The sequence below is a fragment of the Drosophila nasuta genome, chromosome 3 (genome assembly GCF_023558535.2).
Source record: "Drosophila nasuta strain 15112-1781.00 chromosome 3, ASM2355853v1, whole genome shotgun sequence".
NCBI lineage: Eukaryota > Metazoa > Arthropoda > Insecta > Diptera > Drosophilidae > Drosophila > Drosophila nasuta.
In genome coordinates, this window is record NC_083457.1 from 39,390,115 (window position 1) to 39,406,968 (window position 16,854).

At 41.6% G+C, this 16,854-nt stretch overlaps 1 protein-coding gene across 4 annotated transcripts in view; it reads right to left on the bottom strand.

The window, feature by feature from the left end:
- The window catches only part of LOC132789195 (triple functional domain protein), a 59,686-nt gene that overhangs the window by 447 nt on the left and 42,385 nt on the right, over positions 1-16,854 (bottom strand). For 3 of the 4 annotated variants that reach the window (XM_060797042.1, XM_060797041.1, XM_060797043.1), the window contains 9 exons: positions 15,266-15,551; positions 14,449-15,054; positions 3,300-3,425; positions 2,646-3,238; positions 2,422-2,583; positions 1,120-1,852; positions 851-1,064; positions 674-790; positions 189-617 (listed from right to left, as the gene is read on the bottom strand). In XM_060797042.1, coding sequence (XP_060653025.1) covers positions 189-617; positions 674-790; positions 851-1,064; positions 1,120-1,852; positions 2,422-2,583; positions 2,646-3,238; positions 3,300-3,425; positions 14,449-15,054; positions 15,266-15,551 — 3,266 coding nt within the window. Of the gene's footprint in view, positions 1-188; positions 618-673; positions 791-850; positions 1,065-1,119; positions 1,853-2,421; positions 2,584-2,645; positions 3,239-3,299; positions 3,426-5,605; positions 5,781-14,448; positions 15,055-15,265; positions 15,552-16,854 lie in introns of those variants that run through there. The other variant, XM_060797044.1, reaches the window with a different exon arrangement.

Here is a 16,854-nt window from a genome sequence, read left to right on the forward strand (position 1 = left end):
TGGGGTATATACAGATTGTGTTGTGTGTGTGTGTTGTCTGTCTACTAATACTGAAGGAGTGTGTATATATACAGTGGGAACAAACAAACAAACGGAAACAAAGAAACGAGTAACAAAACTAAACATAAATAAAACAACTAAAAGCAAGTAAACGCCTTAAAAGAAGTAGCACAAGTCAAGCTCTATACCCATGGACAGCTGGCTGACAATTGTCGTGGATCGTTTGTGTTGACGCTTGTTGCTCTTGCTGTTGGTGTTGCTGTTGCTGTTGTGGCTGCTGCTAGCATACGAGGGAGTGCTGGTGCTGGCACTCATGCGGTTCTCTGCCTCACTGCTGTGGCTCAGCTTCAACGCTTGCGTCTCGTTGATTAGTTCCAAGGTAGCAGAGGTGTTGTTGAGGTTGCTACTTCCAACAGCATTACTGTTGCTGCTCAGTTTGCCAAAGTTGAGATTGAGGCTGTGGCGGGTGACGGTGTCGTGGACAGAGGATGAGCAACCGCCGCTAATGGAGGAGCTGCTCGTGGTGCTGGTGCCGCTGGACAGCGAACTCTCCGAGATGAGCGAATTGGGACGTCGCATGCTGCCCTTGCCAGGGTCTGCATGACGCAGCTTCGGTGCTATAAGGAAAAGTAATTAGCAAACAGTGTGTGTGGCTAACACGGCGTATACGTACTTTTGTTTAGCTGAGCGAGCGGTATGGAGCGATCGCTGATCTGATTGTGGCTGGGACGTATGTCCAGGCAGGGTTTGCTGCCAATGCCCATCGAGGACATCTCTGCCAGGCGAATTTCTGCAAGAAAAGTTCAACTTTAATATAAAATTTCTTTGCTTCAATTCATTGAAAACTCACCTCGATTTCGCTTCGCCTGTTTCCAGAGCAGTTTCGATATCTCCTCGGTCCAGGCATTCTTAATGTCCTCCGACATGCACTGCAGCGTCCAAGTGTCGTCCGGCTTGCGTTTGCGGAACCAAATCTCAAATTTGGTCGTCGAATCGCCCGTGTGCGCTGTGAGTCCAATGTCCGAAGTCTTGATGCTGTTCTTATAGATGTAAATGTCCAAATTCTGTAGGAGAAATTTGTCAACATCACATTGAAAGCATTTAAAGACATTTACTTACCTTGTGATCGGGAAAACGTCGTGCCTTGCCGAACAGCACCAGCTCCTCGAAGAGAAACACCTGACGCAGCGTCTTCTTGCCCCCGCGTCCTTGCCACACCAGAAACTCGTTCTGTCGCAGCAGTCGCCCCTGCTCCTTCACATTCACATCGCAATCGCGCAGAGAATCCATAGCCAGCAAATCGTTGCCGTGGCGCAGCTGAAACTTGACCATCTCCTCGGCCCGTTGCAGTTCCTCCACATCGGCGGCAATCTCCTGCAACGCTGCACCCTCCACACTCTTCACGGCCTTGACCAGCTGTTGCAACAGCAACGCATACTTGCCCATGCGTTGCACTGGCTTCAGAAGATACGATGCCAAATCCATTTTGTCCTGCAGCTGCAGCTGCTTTGGCTTAAAGAACGAGCTGCCGTATTCACTGAGCAGCGTGTCGCTCTTCGGCTTGTTCTTGTTGTACAGCGCATACAGATAGAACTTGGATTCCATTTCCAGGAAAGCTGCGCCCACTTTCAAAGGGTTGCGCTCATAGCGTTCCAGTTCGCCCAGAAAGTGCGAATTGTGAAACTCAAAGATCTTCTCAATGTTGCCGAAGATCACATTACGCTGACCACGCAGCGGCTGAGGGATGTCCTCGCGCAGCAGCTCGTCGATGTAGTTCTCGATGACGTAGTAGAGGGAGCGCACATAGTCGCGTTCGGTACCAATCATTTCGCGCATGATCAATAGAAGCGTTCTGTGGAGGAAGTAATCAGATTTAAGTTATTATAAATGATTTTTTTGGGATTTCGAAGGTATCGGAGTAAAGAAGAAACCGATTCTTATTTCCAAAGAGCGATATTTTTTTCTAACATATTCTAAAGCAAACCATTATGTTACATATTGATTATATAAATTATAAATTATATAAATTGCACATATTTGTCTAACAATTATAAAGTCAGCGACACAACATACTTCATACTTTAATTTAAAAAATTTTATAATACTTTAACTGCAATATTTGATTTGTGGCTTTTTTTTAAATATACGCTTTGATATTTCCCTATTCAAAGGTTTAGCATTAATTTCTTCAATCTTTCTGTTCGCCTACGTAAATTGCTTGATCTTTGAGACTATAAAAGATGATACTACTACTATTATTAGGCAATTGAAATTTATGGCGATCGGAAACTTGCTTTAATTCCTATTTATTATTTGGTGTTAAGTTAAAGTAATTGGAAAATAAATCTAACTTTTTAATATCGTTGGTTGTACGACTTTTGGAAATATGTTTATTTTATAATAGATGTTTTGCCTACTTACTTTTGTATTTTTGGTTCCAAACAGCTGAGCTCCTCCAGTGTGGTCAGCTCGAAACTGGAGGCATGGCACTGCAGATGGGCATTCGCCTCCATGGGCGAATGCATGTCCATGTAGCGCTTCGTCGGGCGGTCAAAGCACTCGTCCTCGAGCAGCTCATCGTGACTGCAAAGAAGAGTCCTGCACTTTAGCATGGCGATGCTTGAAATTAGCGTTCGTTAACTCACCTCTTCTCGTTGAGACTCTGGCAGGAGCAAATGCGCGCCAGCTTCGGATTGCGTTCGCAATTGTCGCAGACACCGACACCCGAGTCAGCAATCTTTGATTGCTGCTCCTCGCCATCAGCATCGGCATCGCAATCGTTGTCATGCTCCTCCTCGGGTTCATCCATATCCTCCAGATTGCGACTCTCGCGCCAGCAACTGCAGTGACTGCTGCCACCAGCGCCGGTTGCCCCATCGAAGGAGCTGCCATTGCCGGAGCTGCAGCGATAGCTGCCACGCTTCGCAGTCGTCGGTCCTGGCGTGCTGCTCGCTGTGGGCAACGCGCTGGTCTTGCGCATGGTCGGCAGATGCTTCTCGATGAGCGTCGTGGCGCCCAGCTCTTCGGCTAAACGTTGCAGCTCGTCCAGGGCCGCAGTTTCGCGTTGATGCTGTGTGAGCAGATGCAGCAGTCGAGCGCCGCCTTCGATGCGTTCGCGTGTCTTCTCCAGCTTGTCAGAGAACTGATCCAGCGCCGTCTTCAGATTGTGAGCGCTCTCGCTGAGCACGGCAATCTTGTTGGCCGCCAAATGCAGGTCACGTCCCTTGGCCAAGTGTTTCTGCCAGGACAAAGTATATATTAGTTGAAGAGTGTGATTTAAGTGAAATGTCCTAACTTACCCTGGCTATGAAATAGTACTTTTCAAACTCCAGTTCCTGTGCCTTGAGCGTTGCCTCGTTGTCCAGCTGCAGCTGTGCAAACTTTTGCAAATTATCTGCACCGTCACTGGCCAGCCAAGAGGTGACCTAAAAATTAAAGAGATTGAGATCAGCGAGGAACCTTCAAACGCTTTGTGGACACGCCCACTTCAAGGTCCAATCCCCTAAAAAAAATTTCCCAACGATGAAAAGTGAAATTCAAAACAACGATCGACAATCGACGATCGACGCTTCGATCTAATTAGCCTCCACTTTACAAATTAAAAAGCAATCGGGCACAAATCAAATAAAATGATTCCTCTACGGGTATTTTACAAACGCTAAGCTCCCAAAGGTATTGAAAACAACAACAGAGAGGACAGAGACGACGACGACAACGACGACCACGAGCCAATCAACGATCTCACATTGATAATTTTGTAGCTCTAACCAATTTTTAATCACCTGCTGCGTCCAATTGAATTGATACAATCGATGATGCGACGAATTATGGGCCAGGGACGGGCACTAGTTCGATTTATGGCCCCAGGGAGGTGGCAGTGAGGGAGTGGAGAGAGGGGAAGCTGCACTAAGTAACTAGCTTCCAGCGTGTGCCGCCGTCTCATTCACTTTCCGTTTTTGGTTTCTGTCTCTGCCGATCTTTGGCTTTGCGATAATGTGCCCCAGCCACTTTTGGGGGCATGTCCACGTCCACTGCGACTACGACTACGCTACCACAAACTATGTCTATGTCTATGTCTGCGTCCTCCCCAATGAATGAATATGCTGCCAGTTGCTCCAGTTTCACAGTTTGCCGCACAATCAGCAGTGCAAAAGAGAGAGAGAGAGAAAGACAGCGACTCAGTTGTGCACCGACTCCGACTTGGAATCGCGCTCTTCATGCTCATCAGATATGGCAGACTTGGCCATATGCACGAATAATGCCGAGCGAGTAATATACAGGGTGTTGCCAATGCGCTTAATTGAAATTGATAATCGAGTTGCCTTTTTCGATTTAAAAAATTTCCTCAGGGGAGTTGAGTTAGCTTCATAGCTTATTAAGAATTACGATAATTGGAAATGTTTTAAAGTGCAACTTCTTTAACTCTGCATTTCAAGAATTAAATAAATTTGGTTTTAAGAAAAACTGCTTATTAAGTTGAAGTGATTTTTATTAGATTACTTTGTATTGAAACCCGAACCAGAACTGTTCTATAGAACTGTTAAAACGATTAAATTTTTAAATAAATTTAAAAATAAGAAGAACTTTTAGAAGATCCATAAATATAAAAATAGCTGTCATAATTGAAATCATTTGATTACAGAAAAAAATTATGAATAATTTTCAATTAAGTGGGTATCATAAATCACTTCAATTTAATAAGAAGTATTTCTTTAAGCCAAATTTATTTGATCTGTTTTTCTAAGAGTTATTTCTGTTCTTAAATTTTGTTGAGCTGCTCTTCTCTGTGTTTTCTTTTTTATTATATATTTATAATTATGAATTATTTATTCTGCAGCTTTTTGTACGTAAGGAATTAATTATATCCAAATTGAATCACATAATATTATTGTTGCAAGTATTTCAAACAAAAATTAAAACAATTTAATTGGATTATAGAGAAACTTTTTCATTATTATGCAAATTATTGAAGGTCTACCAAACTTCAGAATAATTGTTTAATCGAATTTATTGATTGTATTCAGATTTTGTTTAAGCATTTTCTATAGCATTTTTCTTATGGTTTCCATTATAGAAACTTTAATTACGCATTCATTTTTTTTTTAAGTCTATGTCATTTTGTATTTTAAATCATATGAATTTGTGAATTGTCATTTATTTGTTTTAATTTGCACAGCACCTTTTGTTGCAGACACACCCTGTATTTAAGAGCCGGCTCAGCAGTTAGCATTGTTTACATGACGGGGCGCAAGGCCTTTTTTAGTTTTTATTGGACGCTGCCATTTGAGAGATTGTTTCTCAACGATTGCCACACACACCGACACACACGCACACGCAGACGTCAATAGAGGCAGAAGTCAATAATAAATAAATTAATTGATTTACTAAATCGCTGGTTCAATGAAATGCTTAATGACAGGCGATAAGACTGCAGCCGGAAAGAAGCTGAAGTTGTCGTTGCTTGTTGCTGGTTGCTGGTTGCAAGTGAAATCATCATCGAATGATGCGATAAACAAACGAAAATAACCATAATAGAAACAAAAGTTTCAAACTTCAACTTGAAGTCTCAGTTGGTTGCACGTTAAAGCGATGATGACTCACTCACATAGTTGGCTATTTGGGCAGCTAATTGCTGGCTGCCAGCTGTTTCTTTCGGTGATGGCGAACGGGAGCGAGAGGCGGGGGATCGACTGGAGGTGGGGGAAGTAATCATTGCGCGAATCGAGCTCAGAATGCGATAACAATTAAAAGCGGGCCGCCAACAACAACATGCCCGAGACAGCGCTGAATTGCAACTGTTGCTCACAACGTTGGCCAGCGACGAGCAATCGTTGTCGTTATTGTGGTTGTGGTTGTCGTTGGCAATCGCACTTCATCATCATCATCATCGTAGTCAGCAATTGCTCACGAACAGTGCGCTGCTCTGCATTTGGCAGGCAATGAAAAATGAAAATGAAAACAAAACGAATCGAAATGAAATGAAATTCAATCAAATCAAAACAATTAGCTAGCGCAAATAAATGTCCACTTTGGAGAGCAGCAGGCAGCAATTGTTGTGGTTGCTATTGCAGTTGCCTGCTTCAATTTGCTTAGCTAAGTAAATAAAAAGAAACTGACTATCTTTTGCTATTCTCTTCTTTCCTTCATACACTCTCTGATAAGCTTGACTACATATTTCTTGCGTCAACTGATTCTATTTGCCACTGGCAGCGGATGTTGTCTTTTGTTGCCTGTGGCTGCTGATAACGCTGCAACAGCAACAGCAGCAGCAACTGCAACCGCAACCGCAGCAGGGGGAGTTGACTGCACTCTACTGTGGATCGGCACATCTTAGAAGAAGCTGTCGGAATAGTTGCTGTGGGAGTTGTTTGCTGTTGGCATTGCTGTGACATAAAACGCAAATTTAACGTGACAGTTTAACAAGTTGATCGCATGCACCATAAAACACATGCAACACCTACAACAGCAACACCAACAACATCCCTAGCAACCAGGCTGTAGCAACAACTATGTTGCTGTTGCTGCTGCGTGGTTGCTCCCAGTGGTGTCCATAGCAACTGTTGCTGCCGCTGCTGTCGTGTAATTTACGCAAATGTCGCGTATTTATCTCACAGCCATAAACATTTTTTAAGCCACAATATCGAATTTATTTTGACACTTAACAAAGTTGTTGGCTCTGTTGTTGTCGTGGTTGTTGTTGCTGCTGTGGTTGTTGTCGCTGTTTACTATCATAGAAAATTCCGACAGCTATTGGGGGGGATTTAAGTTTTGTGTTTTGTGTCTGCATTTGTCTCTGCTTCGCGCTGTGGTCTCTTCTGGCCCGTGTGTAATTTATTTCAAAGTACGTCTTAAATGATATGCGTATCCCATTTACAATTTGCCACATTTGCCACATTTTGCCGACATTCGCGGAGTGTCTCATTTGATGTTTGGTTAATTTGTTCCTCATGCCGTGTTCTCGTCTTATCCGCAGCTGCTTATCTCCACTTCTCTTTTATTTTTAACTTATACTATTTTAACGGCCGTGTCTAGTCATTTCGCCAACTAATTTATGGCAGTTACTCAGAAACTATAGCGATGACGATAAGTGTGCCCCTTCCCTTTCACTCCTGATCGTCTCTCTCTTTCTCTTTCTGCATTTATCTCCCTCTCTCTTTCCCGAACTCTGTTCAGGGTGAAGCAACTGGGTGGAATGTTGTGTGTACGGCAAGTGAGACATTAAACATGTATCTTGCCACTTTAAGTGGAAACATATCAAACACGCTGCAAGCCAAGCCGTAACAACACGAAAGCACATTAAAAACAAATTTAACCTTTGAGTTATGGCTTTATGTTTTCGAATAAAAAATATATATATAAAAACTAATGCGCAAACTGTGACCACTGCGAATTAAAATATTTTACAGTGGGACATCAAAGTGCAAATAAATAAAGTGAAAAACCAAAAAACAACAAGCGAAGTTCGCATTGCGAATACACAATAAATATTAAGACACCTTATGAAACAATTAATTTTTGAAGTCTTCCTTAAGAAAGTAAAAATAGTAATAACTTTGTGTATTTTTTAAATTAGAATTTTTGAAATTGCTAAAATTTCTCTACATTAATTTTTATTATTTGCAATAATTATTTTATTCTTGTTTTTATTGTTAATTTTTAAATATCTCTGTAATTTGTTTTTTCAGATTCTTCACTAAAAAAATGGAAATCATGTTTTTGAATGGGCAAAAACGCCTACTTACTACGGGTTAATTTCCAAATTCTCTTTTAAATGTATAAATCCTTTTGATAAATATATTAAATACGCATTATTCTTTACTGTTCTGTCATTTTTGTTTTGTTTTTGATTTCTTTTTGATTAATAATTTAAAACTTTATCACTTTTTCACTTTCATTCAATGAATTTCACAACTTGCTTTGAAAACATTGAAAGTAAATTATATTTTCCAACAATAAATCACATAAATTCCGCAAAAGCTCTGCAAGCTTTTGCAAATAGAGTATGTCGAGCTTTTCAGCCAAAAGCACATTAAAACATGCACAGCTAATACGACACCTAATTATTGAATAACGAAGAAAAATTAAAAATTTTTGTTTTTAATTTAGGATTTTTACGATTGAAATGCGAGTGGAAATGTGGAATCTGAAATAAGTAAGCTATAAAATGAAATGGAAATTTGAGAGTTTGCTCATGCTTTTAACAGCATCGTTAAACAAATTTGCAGCCCCTCCCACTAATAAAAAAATAATGTAAAATACCCTCATGACTGACTGACTGAGTGAGTGAATGAATGCCACTGCAATTGCCACTGCAACTGCAACTGCAACTGAAACTGAAATTGTGGCACGCTCGGCTGCATTTTTTGGTGAACTACAATGAGACGTATGTATAATAAAGCAATTTTCGTTTAACTATTTGACGCGAAAAGGAGATTACAATTTTAGTTATTTTTCACTTTCCAATGCAACGAACAACAAAGACAAAAAAATAATAAACACGCCTCATAGTTAAACCCAAATACAAAAAAAAAAAACTTCAAAACCGAAATCCCCCAAGAGAGACTCGGGAATGGGAGACGCAACATGCAACAACAGTCATAAATTGTGGCCACAAAAGGCCAAGACGTTAATGTGGTGACAATATTGCATGCAGGCGAAAAGCCGCTTTACTCAGCAGCAGCAAGTGCAACACTGGCAACATGGGGCAGTGGCAGTGACAGTGACTGCAGCTTATCGCGTCTGAATCAAAGACGGAACGGACGTGACGCGACGCGACGCTCGAAAGGCGGCGGAGGGAGAGAGAGAGAGAGGGGAAAAATGATGACAGCTGTTGATGAAGTTGACGATTTCTAAAAATGCGTGTAAAATTAGTGTTAAAAAACATGTCAAACTCAATACGACAGTTACATTTTGACATGCCCCAAACGATGTCGCCGCCGAACAACAATTACGTTTTGTTCGCTGTCACTCCACCTGAAGAAGAGAATGAGGAGAGTCAAGTCAAGTCAAGCCGAGTCAAGTCGTGTGTTGGGGCTTCTCTTGGTTAATTCAATAAATACTATGCACAAATGCAGATGCAGATGCAGACATTCTAGGCGGCAACTTGCACTGCCTTGGGCAACTCAATGTCTGCCAAGCTAAGCGTATGATTAACGTCTACATTGATGACACACAGCGAGTCAGAGTCAGAGAGTCAGCAGATGAAGTTGCAGCTGTGATGATGCTGAAGCAGAGTCTGAAGCTGAAGCTGAAGCATTGTTTTGTTCGCGTGGCGAATTTGCATGCATCAACCGGTTGCAGCACTTGGCGGCACTTGCGGCAGTCGAGTCCACCACCACAACCACCATCGAGTCCCAGATCCCAGATCCCACATCCCAAGCGAAGATGTGCGAGGGTTAATACACGCGGCTATTATTAATGCCAAAGTCAGACCACTGTGAATGGGTCTCACTCGGTCTCGGTCTTGGTCTTGGACTCGGTCTTGATCTTCGTCTTCGTCTTCCTTTTGCAAAACTTCTTCTTCTCGGCACTGTCGACACTAAATAAGCCTTCATATTTCATGGCCAGTTTTCGCTGCCTGACCGAAATTCTAGCCCGTTCTCAAATGCTGTTGCTGCTGCTGCCTCATTGGCTGCTGTTGCAGCTGCAGTTATGCAAGCCAAGACAAGGCAAGCCAAGTTAAGCTTTGCCACCACATTCCACGGGACCTCGGCGACTTTTGGGGTTCGAATGTCAGAGGCCATAAATAAGCTGCGCATTGCTTCCGCGCCACAAACTTGTCTCTGCTCGCAAATTTAGACTGTGGTCAGCTCATCAGCTCCCTGTTGGCATCGAGAGATAATATGGTTGCTGCTGTCGGCGTCTATTGCTTCTGGGATATTGTGAAGGCGCGAAACAATTAAACATAGTTTTCATTGCACAAAAGCCGCCGCCAACAGCGCGCGCAAATTAATTTGAAGAAAGAAACAGAAACGCGCCAAGACGACGATGGCGACGATGGAGTCAAAGAAAGCGCCACAGCCCCAAAAACAAATCCAATTTCACCGTCAGCGTTCGTTTGTTTGTCTGTTTATTTGTTTGTGTGTATTTTTATCGGTATCTTCATGCAGCTATCGGCAAAGACGCGTCAACTCTTTCACCAGCAGCAGCAGCCAAAGCAGCAGCAACACCCAACGCAAACACTTGTGGCCATAACTGGAGCTGTGCTTTGGCCCCGCAACCCGCCCCGAGTAATGCAGTCGATCAACAATTTAGATATAATATCGCATATCGCATCATAATGTCGTCGTTGTCGTCGTACTCGTAGTTGTCGTCGTCGTTGTTGCTGTTGATGTTGTAGTTGTCTTTATTCCCTCTTCTCTGTATTCCCCTTCTCTATTAACTCTCTTACTGCAGCCCAACAAAATGGCGACGGCGGCATCTTTTTTCGCACCTTGTTTGAATGCGCGCCTAATGGACGACAGCGACATTTGTTAGGTGGCGACGTTGCACATTCGCATTCGTATTCGCATTCGCATTTGGAATTGCAACTCGAAGCTTGAAGCTCGTGTTTGGCTCAGTTTAGTTGCGGTTTGTTAGCCAACTACATAAACGTTTTGATTTAATTAAGCAAATCAAGGCCACCGCACAACAAATACACTTTTCTTCACACACTCTTGGGAATCAAGTTGATCGTCAACATAAAGCCAACTTGATTAACTTATTACTGGCTAACCTAATAAACTTACTACAGATGTGATTAAGGAGTCTTACAGAAAAACCTTTTAATGAAAGCTTGTTAATAATCAACTGAACTTGATTTTACCTTTGGAAAATAATGGGATACTTAGCAAGCAATTCATAATAAAAATTAATCTATCAGTGCACAAGTCTAGATATATTTAGTTCTGCGTTTTCAACTAAATAATTAATTTGCAGTTGTTACTTAGTTACTTTTGTACTTCAGTTTAATAAGATGAAATATTATAGGTCCTCTGTGACGGTTGTTGTCTATATAACCACCATTATAAAATGTTCTTTGTTTATTTCAAATTGACTTACAAAATTGTAAATTCCATATAATGAATCCATATCAAAATGTTTTCTGTAAAATGTGTTAATAAGTTTCTGATAACTCTATGTAAAGGCTATCTATAAGAAGCAAAACTATACAGTTTTAGTTCTTGATTTAAGAATTTATCTTTTGTCTTCAATTTTATAGACATTAAATTATTTTTTTCTTGTTACTATGTTTTATAAACTTACTTAAAGTCACAATAATAACATACTGTTACTCAACACTATTAAATTTATTTTAAAATGAATGATGTTAGCAACATATGATAATTGAGAGCTTTAAAAACATTACAACATATAATGCCAAAACACAATTGCAAACAAAAGAAGCAATCACAGGTGTAAAATCGCAATTGACGCAACAAATTGTGCGTTACAACATAATCATAACTTAATGATGTTAAATAAATCATTAAATGTATTTATAGACATTGTGCGTCTTCCCACGCCAATTATTTGTGCAAAGTCTTTTTGGTTATGCGCAATGACAAATTAACAATGCTTGGCAAACAAGTTAGAGTATTCAACTCAACTTCAAACGGCAATAAAAAATTGGGAGCTGTCAACGAGGGGCTTTTTAATTGAAAGCGTGTTGGTGTTAAATGTTTAGAGTAAGTTTTTAGTATAATTTTAGCGGCGATCGCGATATGACAGATAGAAGAGAGAGAAGGAGAAGGAGAGCTAGAGAGCTCAAACAGTTAAGAGTTCGATGGATGGATGGACAGGCAGAAAGATAGCCAGTCTTTCAGTCAGTCAGTCAGTCAATGCGTCAGTCTTATCGCTGAACTACTTTTGAATGAAAAACTAATGAAATGAGCCATCAATGGAGCAATCAATGGGCAGCTCTCAGCTGCTCAGCGCGTATTGCAAATCGATTGAAAAATCGCAAAAAGAAAAAAACGAAATGTATTTAATTTCTTTAACCTTGCTTTCACTTTTCTCATTAACTTTTCGTCGGCAATTAAAATTCAATTTTTGGCCCCAGCCAAGTTAGCTTTTTTGATAAATGGCCGCACACATATATCTTTTACTCCTGAGGCGGAGGAGCGTGTGAAAAATGTCGAAAAAAACTGAAAACTGAAATTCGAAATCCGACAAAAATCAAATAAGCAGCAAGCGGTTAACAAGGCGCTGCAAATTGTTAAATGCCAATTTCCGCAAATTATTAAATGAAATTGAAGATCCAGGAGCCGTTTATCTATGAGATACTCGCACAAGTACACAAGTATCTACGTATCTTTTGTGGTTGCTGCTGTTGATGCTGTTGCTGCGTGTCTGTCGTGTGTTTGCAATTTGACATACTTTTGTTGGCCAACAGCAGCAGCAGAAACAGCAACGGCAGGCTCACATGCAACAATCATAATAATAATGGCAAAACTTAATAGTAGCGCGAAAGTATGACGAATATGTAAACGCATCTGCAATGCATACGAGACGAGTACGGAGTTGGAGTTGGAGTCTTCCTTTATGACTGCGCTAACTAATCCCACAACAAATTATTGTGATTAATCAGCGAAATTGCATTAGCGGAGACTGCAACGGAGCTCTTTGGGAGCTCGCGTTGGGCGTTGCTGCAACTGTCATTGGCGCTGATTAAGCGCCGCCGAGAGTCGAGATTACCCAGGCCAGATAACGCCACAGAGGAGAGCTACATCTCTCTGCAGGTTTGCAGCTACCGCCCAGAGACAGTTGCAGTTGCAGTTGCAAGTTGTGGGTGCGTGCGTGCTCAATTATGCATACCACATGCCACATGCGGCAAAGGGGCCAAAAGGAGGGTTAAAGGTAGCCCAAGACAGACAGATGATCATGGAAAGCCATTCATCTGCAGCCCTTGAGAGCAACTGTTGCTGCTGCTGTTGCATGCTACCCATTAACAAGTCAATTAAAATGCCAGGAAATGGCAAAAGATGCAACTGCAACTGCAACTGTGATTCGCAGATGCGCCACTGCGAAACACTCTCGAATCTTGGCAGGCTTATCTAACGGCTCCATTTGGCTGCAAAAGCCAAAGCAAAAGCGACGCTGAGAGCTTTGAGCTGATGGCCAAATCAAGCAGCCATTGGCTACCGATTGGCTAAGCGAACCCGTTGCGCACATTAAGCGGATGCGCGTAATAAATTAATAAAGCCAACATTAAATGCACTGCACATTCAATTAACAATGTCAGTCGAAGTCGCAGACGCATTCGCAGTTGCCGCGTATCTGCCAGATACATTTGGCATTTCGTATGTGGACGCCACATTTCCTGTCGCCAGTCTCACACACCAAATGTTGCCAGCTCATTAAACTCCTCTTGTTATCATCAAATCCAACAACTCTTCGGGCTCAACATCAACACGTTGCCTGCATATCAATTGAGTGCACATCAAATACGTGTGGCAATAATATTCATGAGTTCATCAGAAACATGGCCGAAATGCTTAGAAAAAAACTTTGGATTGAAGAAATTTTAAGTATAATGTGAGTCTTCAAGTTAAAATTACTGCATTACTCTAAATTTGCTACTTCGAGTAAAATTCTATTAACATTTTTTTAAGTCACGACTAATTTTCTATATAGAAAATTATACAATTCTCACCAAATGCTAATTGAAAAATGGTTTTTTAAACACAGTATAAAGCTTCAGTTACATAATTATATCATCTCAAAAATTGATTTGCTCGAGTTATGAACGATTTGTACAGTAAGCCATTTGTATGTATTAGAGCAGAAGTTTTATATAATTTCAAAAGTAGATGTTGAAGATACGCTGTGATCTCTAATAATCTTAACACATTTGGAAGTTAATATTAAAGATGCTTTCCTAAATAATTTTGTAAAATTAAACGAACTATGAAATGATTTAATTAATATTCGATACATTTTGCTATTGGTTTTTATATTAATGTCAAATTATAAATTGCAGAATTATTGCTGCGTATATTCAAATACACAAAATTTGCAACTTTGAAAATCTTTAGATATTTAAAATTTCATGATATTGTTAAAACATGATTTCAATTATCGGTCAGTATTTTATGATTCTCGGTTTTAGAATGTAATCTGAATTGCTGAAATTTCTAATTTTCATTATACTACAAATACTTAAAAAAAAGAGTTAGTCAGAAAGACTCCAAACTAGAAGGGACAAAATCGATTAGCTTTATGGTAAAGTATTTGCGTAACTTTTGTTGCTATTTATGTTTACGTGAATACGTCATTAAGACATCACAGTTGTAAGTTGTGAATTCGTCATAAATTTCGTAACTGTGGTATTATTCTTCCGTTACAATTCCCAATTCTAAATACGTAACGATAAGAAGAAATTGAGCAACTTTTAACAGCAATTGCCACTAAAAATTGAAATACATAACTGAGATACTTTAAGTATGCAATAACAATTTGATGACTTACCTCATTGATCTCATCCTCGAGGGCACGCTGGCGAGTGAGTTGCCGCAGACGCTCGCGTCGCTGCTCCGTCAACTGCTCGAGGCGCTGTGCGGCACGATCCACTTCGCTGTAGAGCAGCGTCACCTTCCGCAGTTTATGGCCAGCATCCGAGTTGCAACTGCTTGGGCTAGAGGCAGAGGCAGAGGCAGAGTTGGAGGTAGCAACTGAAGCTGTTGCTGGTGGCGCATTGATGGCACTGGCTGCCTCCTGGAGGCGCTGCAGCTGTGTGGCGCCACGCTTGCGCAAATTGTGCAGCTGCGAGTCCATAAGGGCACGACTGAGGGCACGATGCTGACCGTAGAGCTGTCGTCGCGTTGGCAGCCCCAGCAAATCGGCAGCGCGTATGTCACTCAAGGCGGCAACAAGTCGACCGCCGGCCGCGGAGCATTGACGCTGGAACGCCTCAAGCTGGGCGAAGAACTCGCGCCACTTCACAGCGTCGTGATGATGCTGGCCCCGGAGCAAACCGCGCGGCAACTGCGATGGCGCAACACTTGTCGTGACTTGGTCCACGCTAATGAATTTAACCAAATGCGACGATGACGATGACGATGATGGCGATGCCTCCTGTGTGTGCGGGTGTGTATCGGTGTGTGTTTGGAAGAAAACAAAATAGCGTCATTAGTGGCCAGGTAAGTTCTGTGTTTTGTTTAGTTGTTTTTGCTGGCCATGTAAAGCGGTTTAATTGGGTGCTGTGGGGCGTCAACCTAGACGGAGTGCCCTCCTAATGATTTCATTTTGTGGTGCAATCGAACCAAAGGTTAGACGCTGAACTTACCGGCTGATCACAGCTATTGCTGTTGCTGCTGTTCTGTTGCTGCTGTTGTTGCTGCTGCTGGTTGCACAATTGCAGCAAATTCGCATCGAGACAAACGGCCAAAATTTCACAATTGCCAATTTGCTTGCTTAACAGTTTGAGACTTTGGCAAATTAAGTCGATTACGCATAAATGTTGCGACTTCTCGATGGCAATTAAAATGGTAAATGTTTGCTGGGCGGGTTTCAGTTGTTGTTGTTGTTGTGGTTGCTGCTGTTGTTGTTGTGTACTTTTATGGGCTGCAATGCTGCAAATACACAAGTTAAAATGCAATGAGTTTACGGTAAGAAGTGCATGGTCAGGCGCTCATAAACAACGACGTCAAATGTGTATGGTGTAAATTGTGGATGTGGCAGGTTGCTGCTGCTGCTGCAACTGCAACTAAAGCAGAACCAACGCGATGGCAACGCCCAAAACAAGTTCAGCTTAATTGGCAATAAGCGGCCTCTGCCTCTGCAACTAGTAGATGCGATGTGAATGTGATGTGTGTTTGGTTGCAAGCTGCCTTCTCACTCCTTGTTACGAGTGTTCACTGTACCTTCAAAGTATATCAAAAGGCAGGCGGCGGCGGGCAGTAAATATGACAAGTTGGTAGCCACTTTTAATCAGCGTAAATAAAAATTGAAAATTGCCGCTAATGGCAGCTGCTGCAGCAGCGCATTAATAAAATGCCCAACAGCCGCATTTGCCTTAACACTTTACCCCAAAAAAGCGTTTTTATCCAGCTGCGCTGCGCTGCCCCAGCCAGCTGCAGCTAACTGTAAATGCATGCCAGCCAGCGAGTCAGCAAAATGGTCAGCGACGGTCGGTCAAGCAGTCAGTCAGACAGTTTGTTAGCCAGTTATGCCTGTGTGTTGTGTGTTCTCACAGCAGTCCATCCACCCCCGTCAGAGAGTCCGCATTTTAGCTGATATTTGCACGCAATGCGCATGCGGCAGGTCGCCGCTTGCTGCTTGCTGCTGCTGCTGCTGCCACAAGTGGCAAGCTAACTGCGGGCTCTGGCTCAGCTTCATCATCATCGCTGGCATGTTTCGAGTTTAATGATGCCGCACACACACAGCATACAGCACACGGCCATCAAAACCGTTTGGCATTTCAATTTGAAAGCAACCTACACAACGCGCTAAAGCTGCCACAAGATTTATGAGAAGTTCAATAATGAATTCTCTATACTCTGCCGTCGTAAATACTCTCAACGATTTACTAATTGTCAGCTTAATACAATTTAGCAGACACTTAAAGCTAACTGATCAGAAGAAAATGGGTTGCGAGTGTTATTAGTCAGTTTGTTAAAAAAAGCATTGAAAATCTTAAAGTCCAAAAATCGTTACATTAATCATAAATATGAGTTTATGAGCAGAGCAGATATGTTGTTATGCAGTAAATACAGCCTATTACAAAATACTGTAAATAACTGTTAAATAAGCGAGCTTAACAGGCAAATGTTATTACACAGTCTGCAGAAAAATATTGTTGTTAAAAAACTTTTTAATTAAAAATGTTAATAATTATTACAAAATAGCTCTTAAACAAGCGAAACATAGAAATCC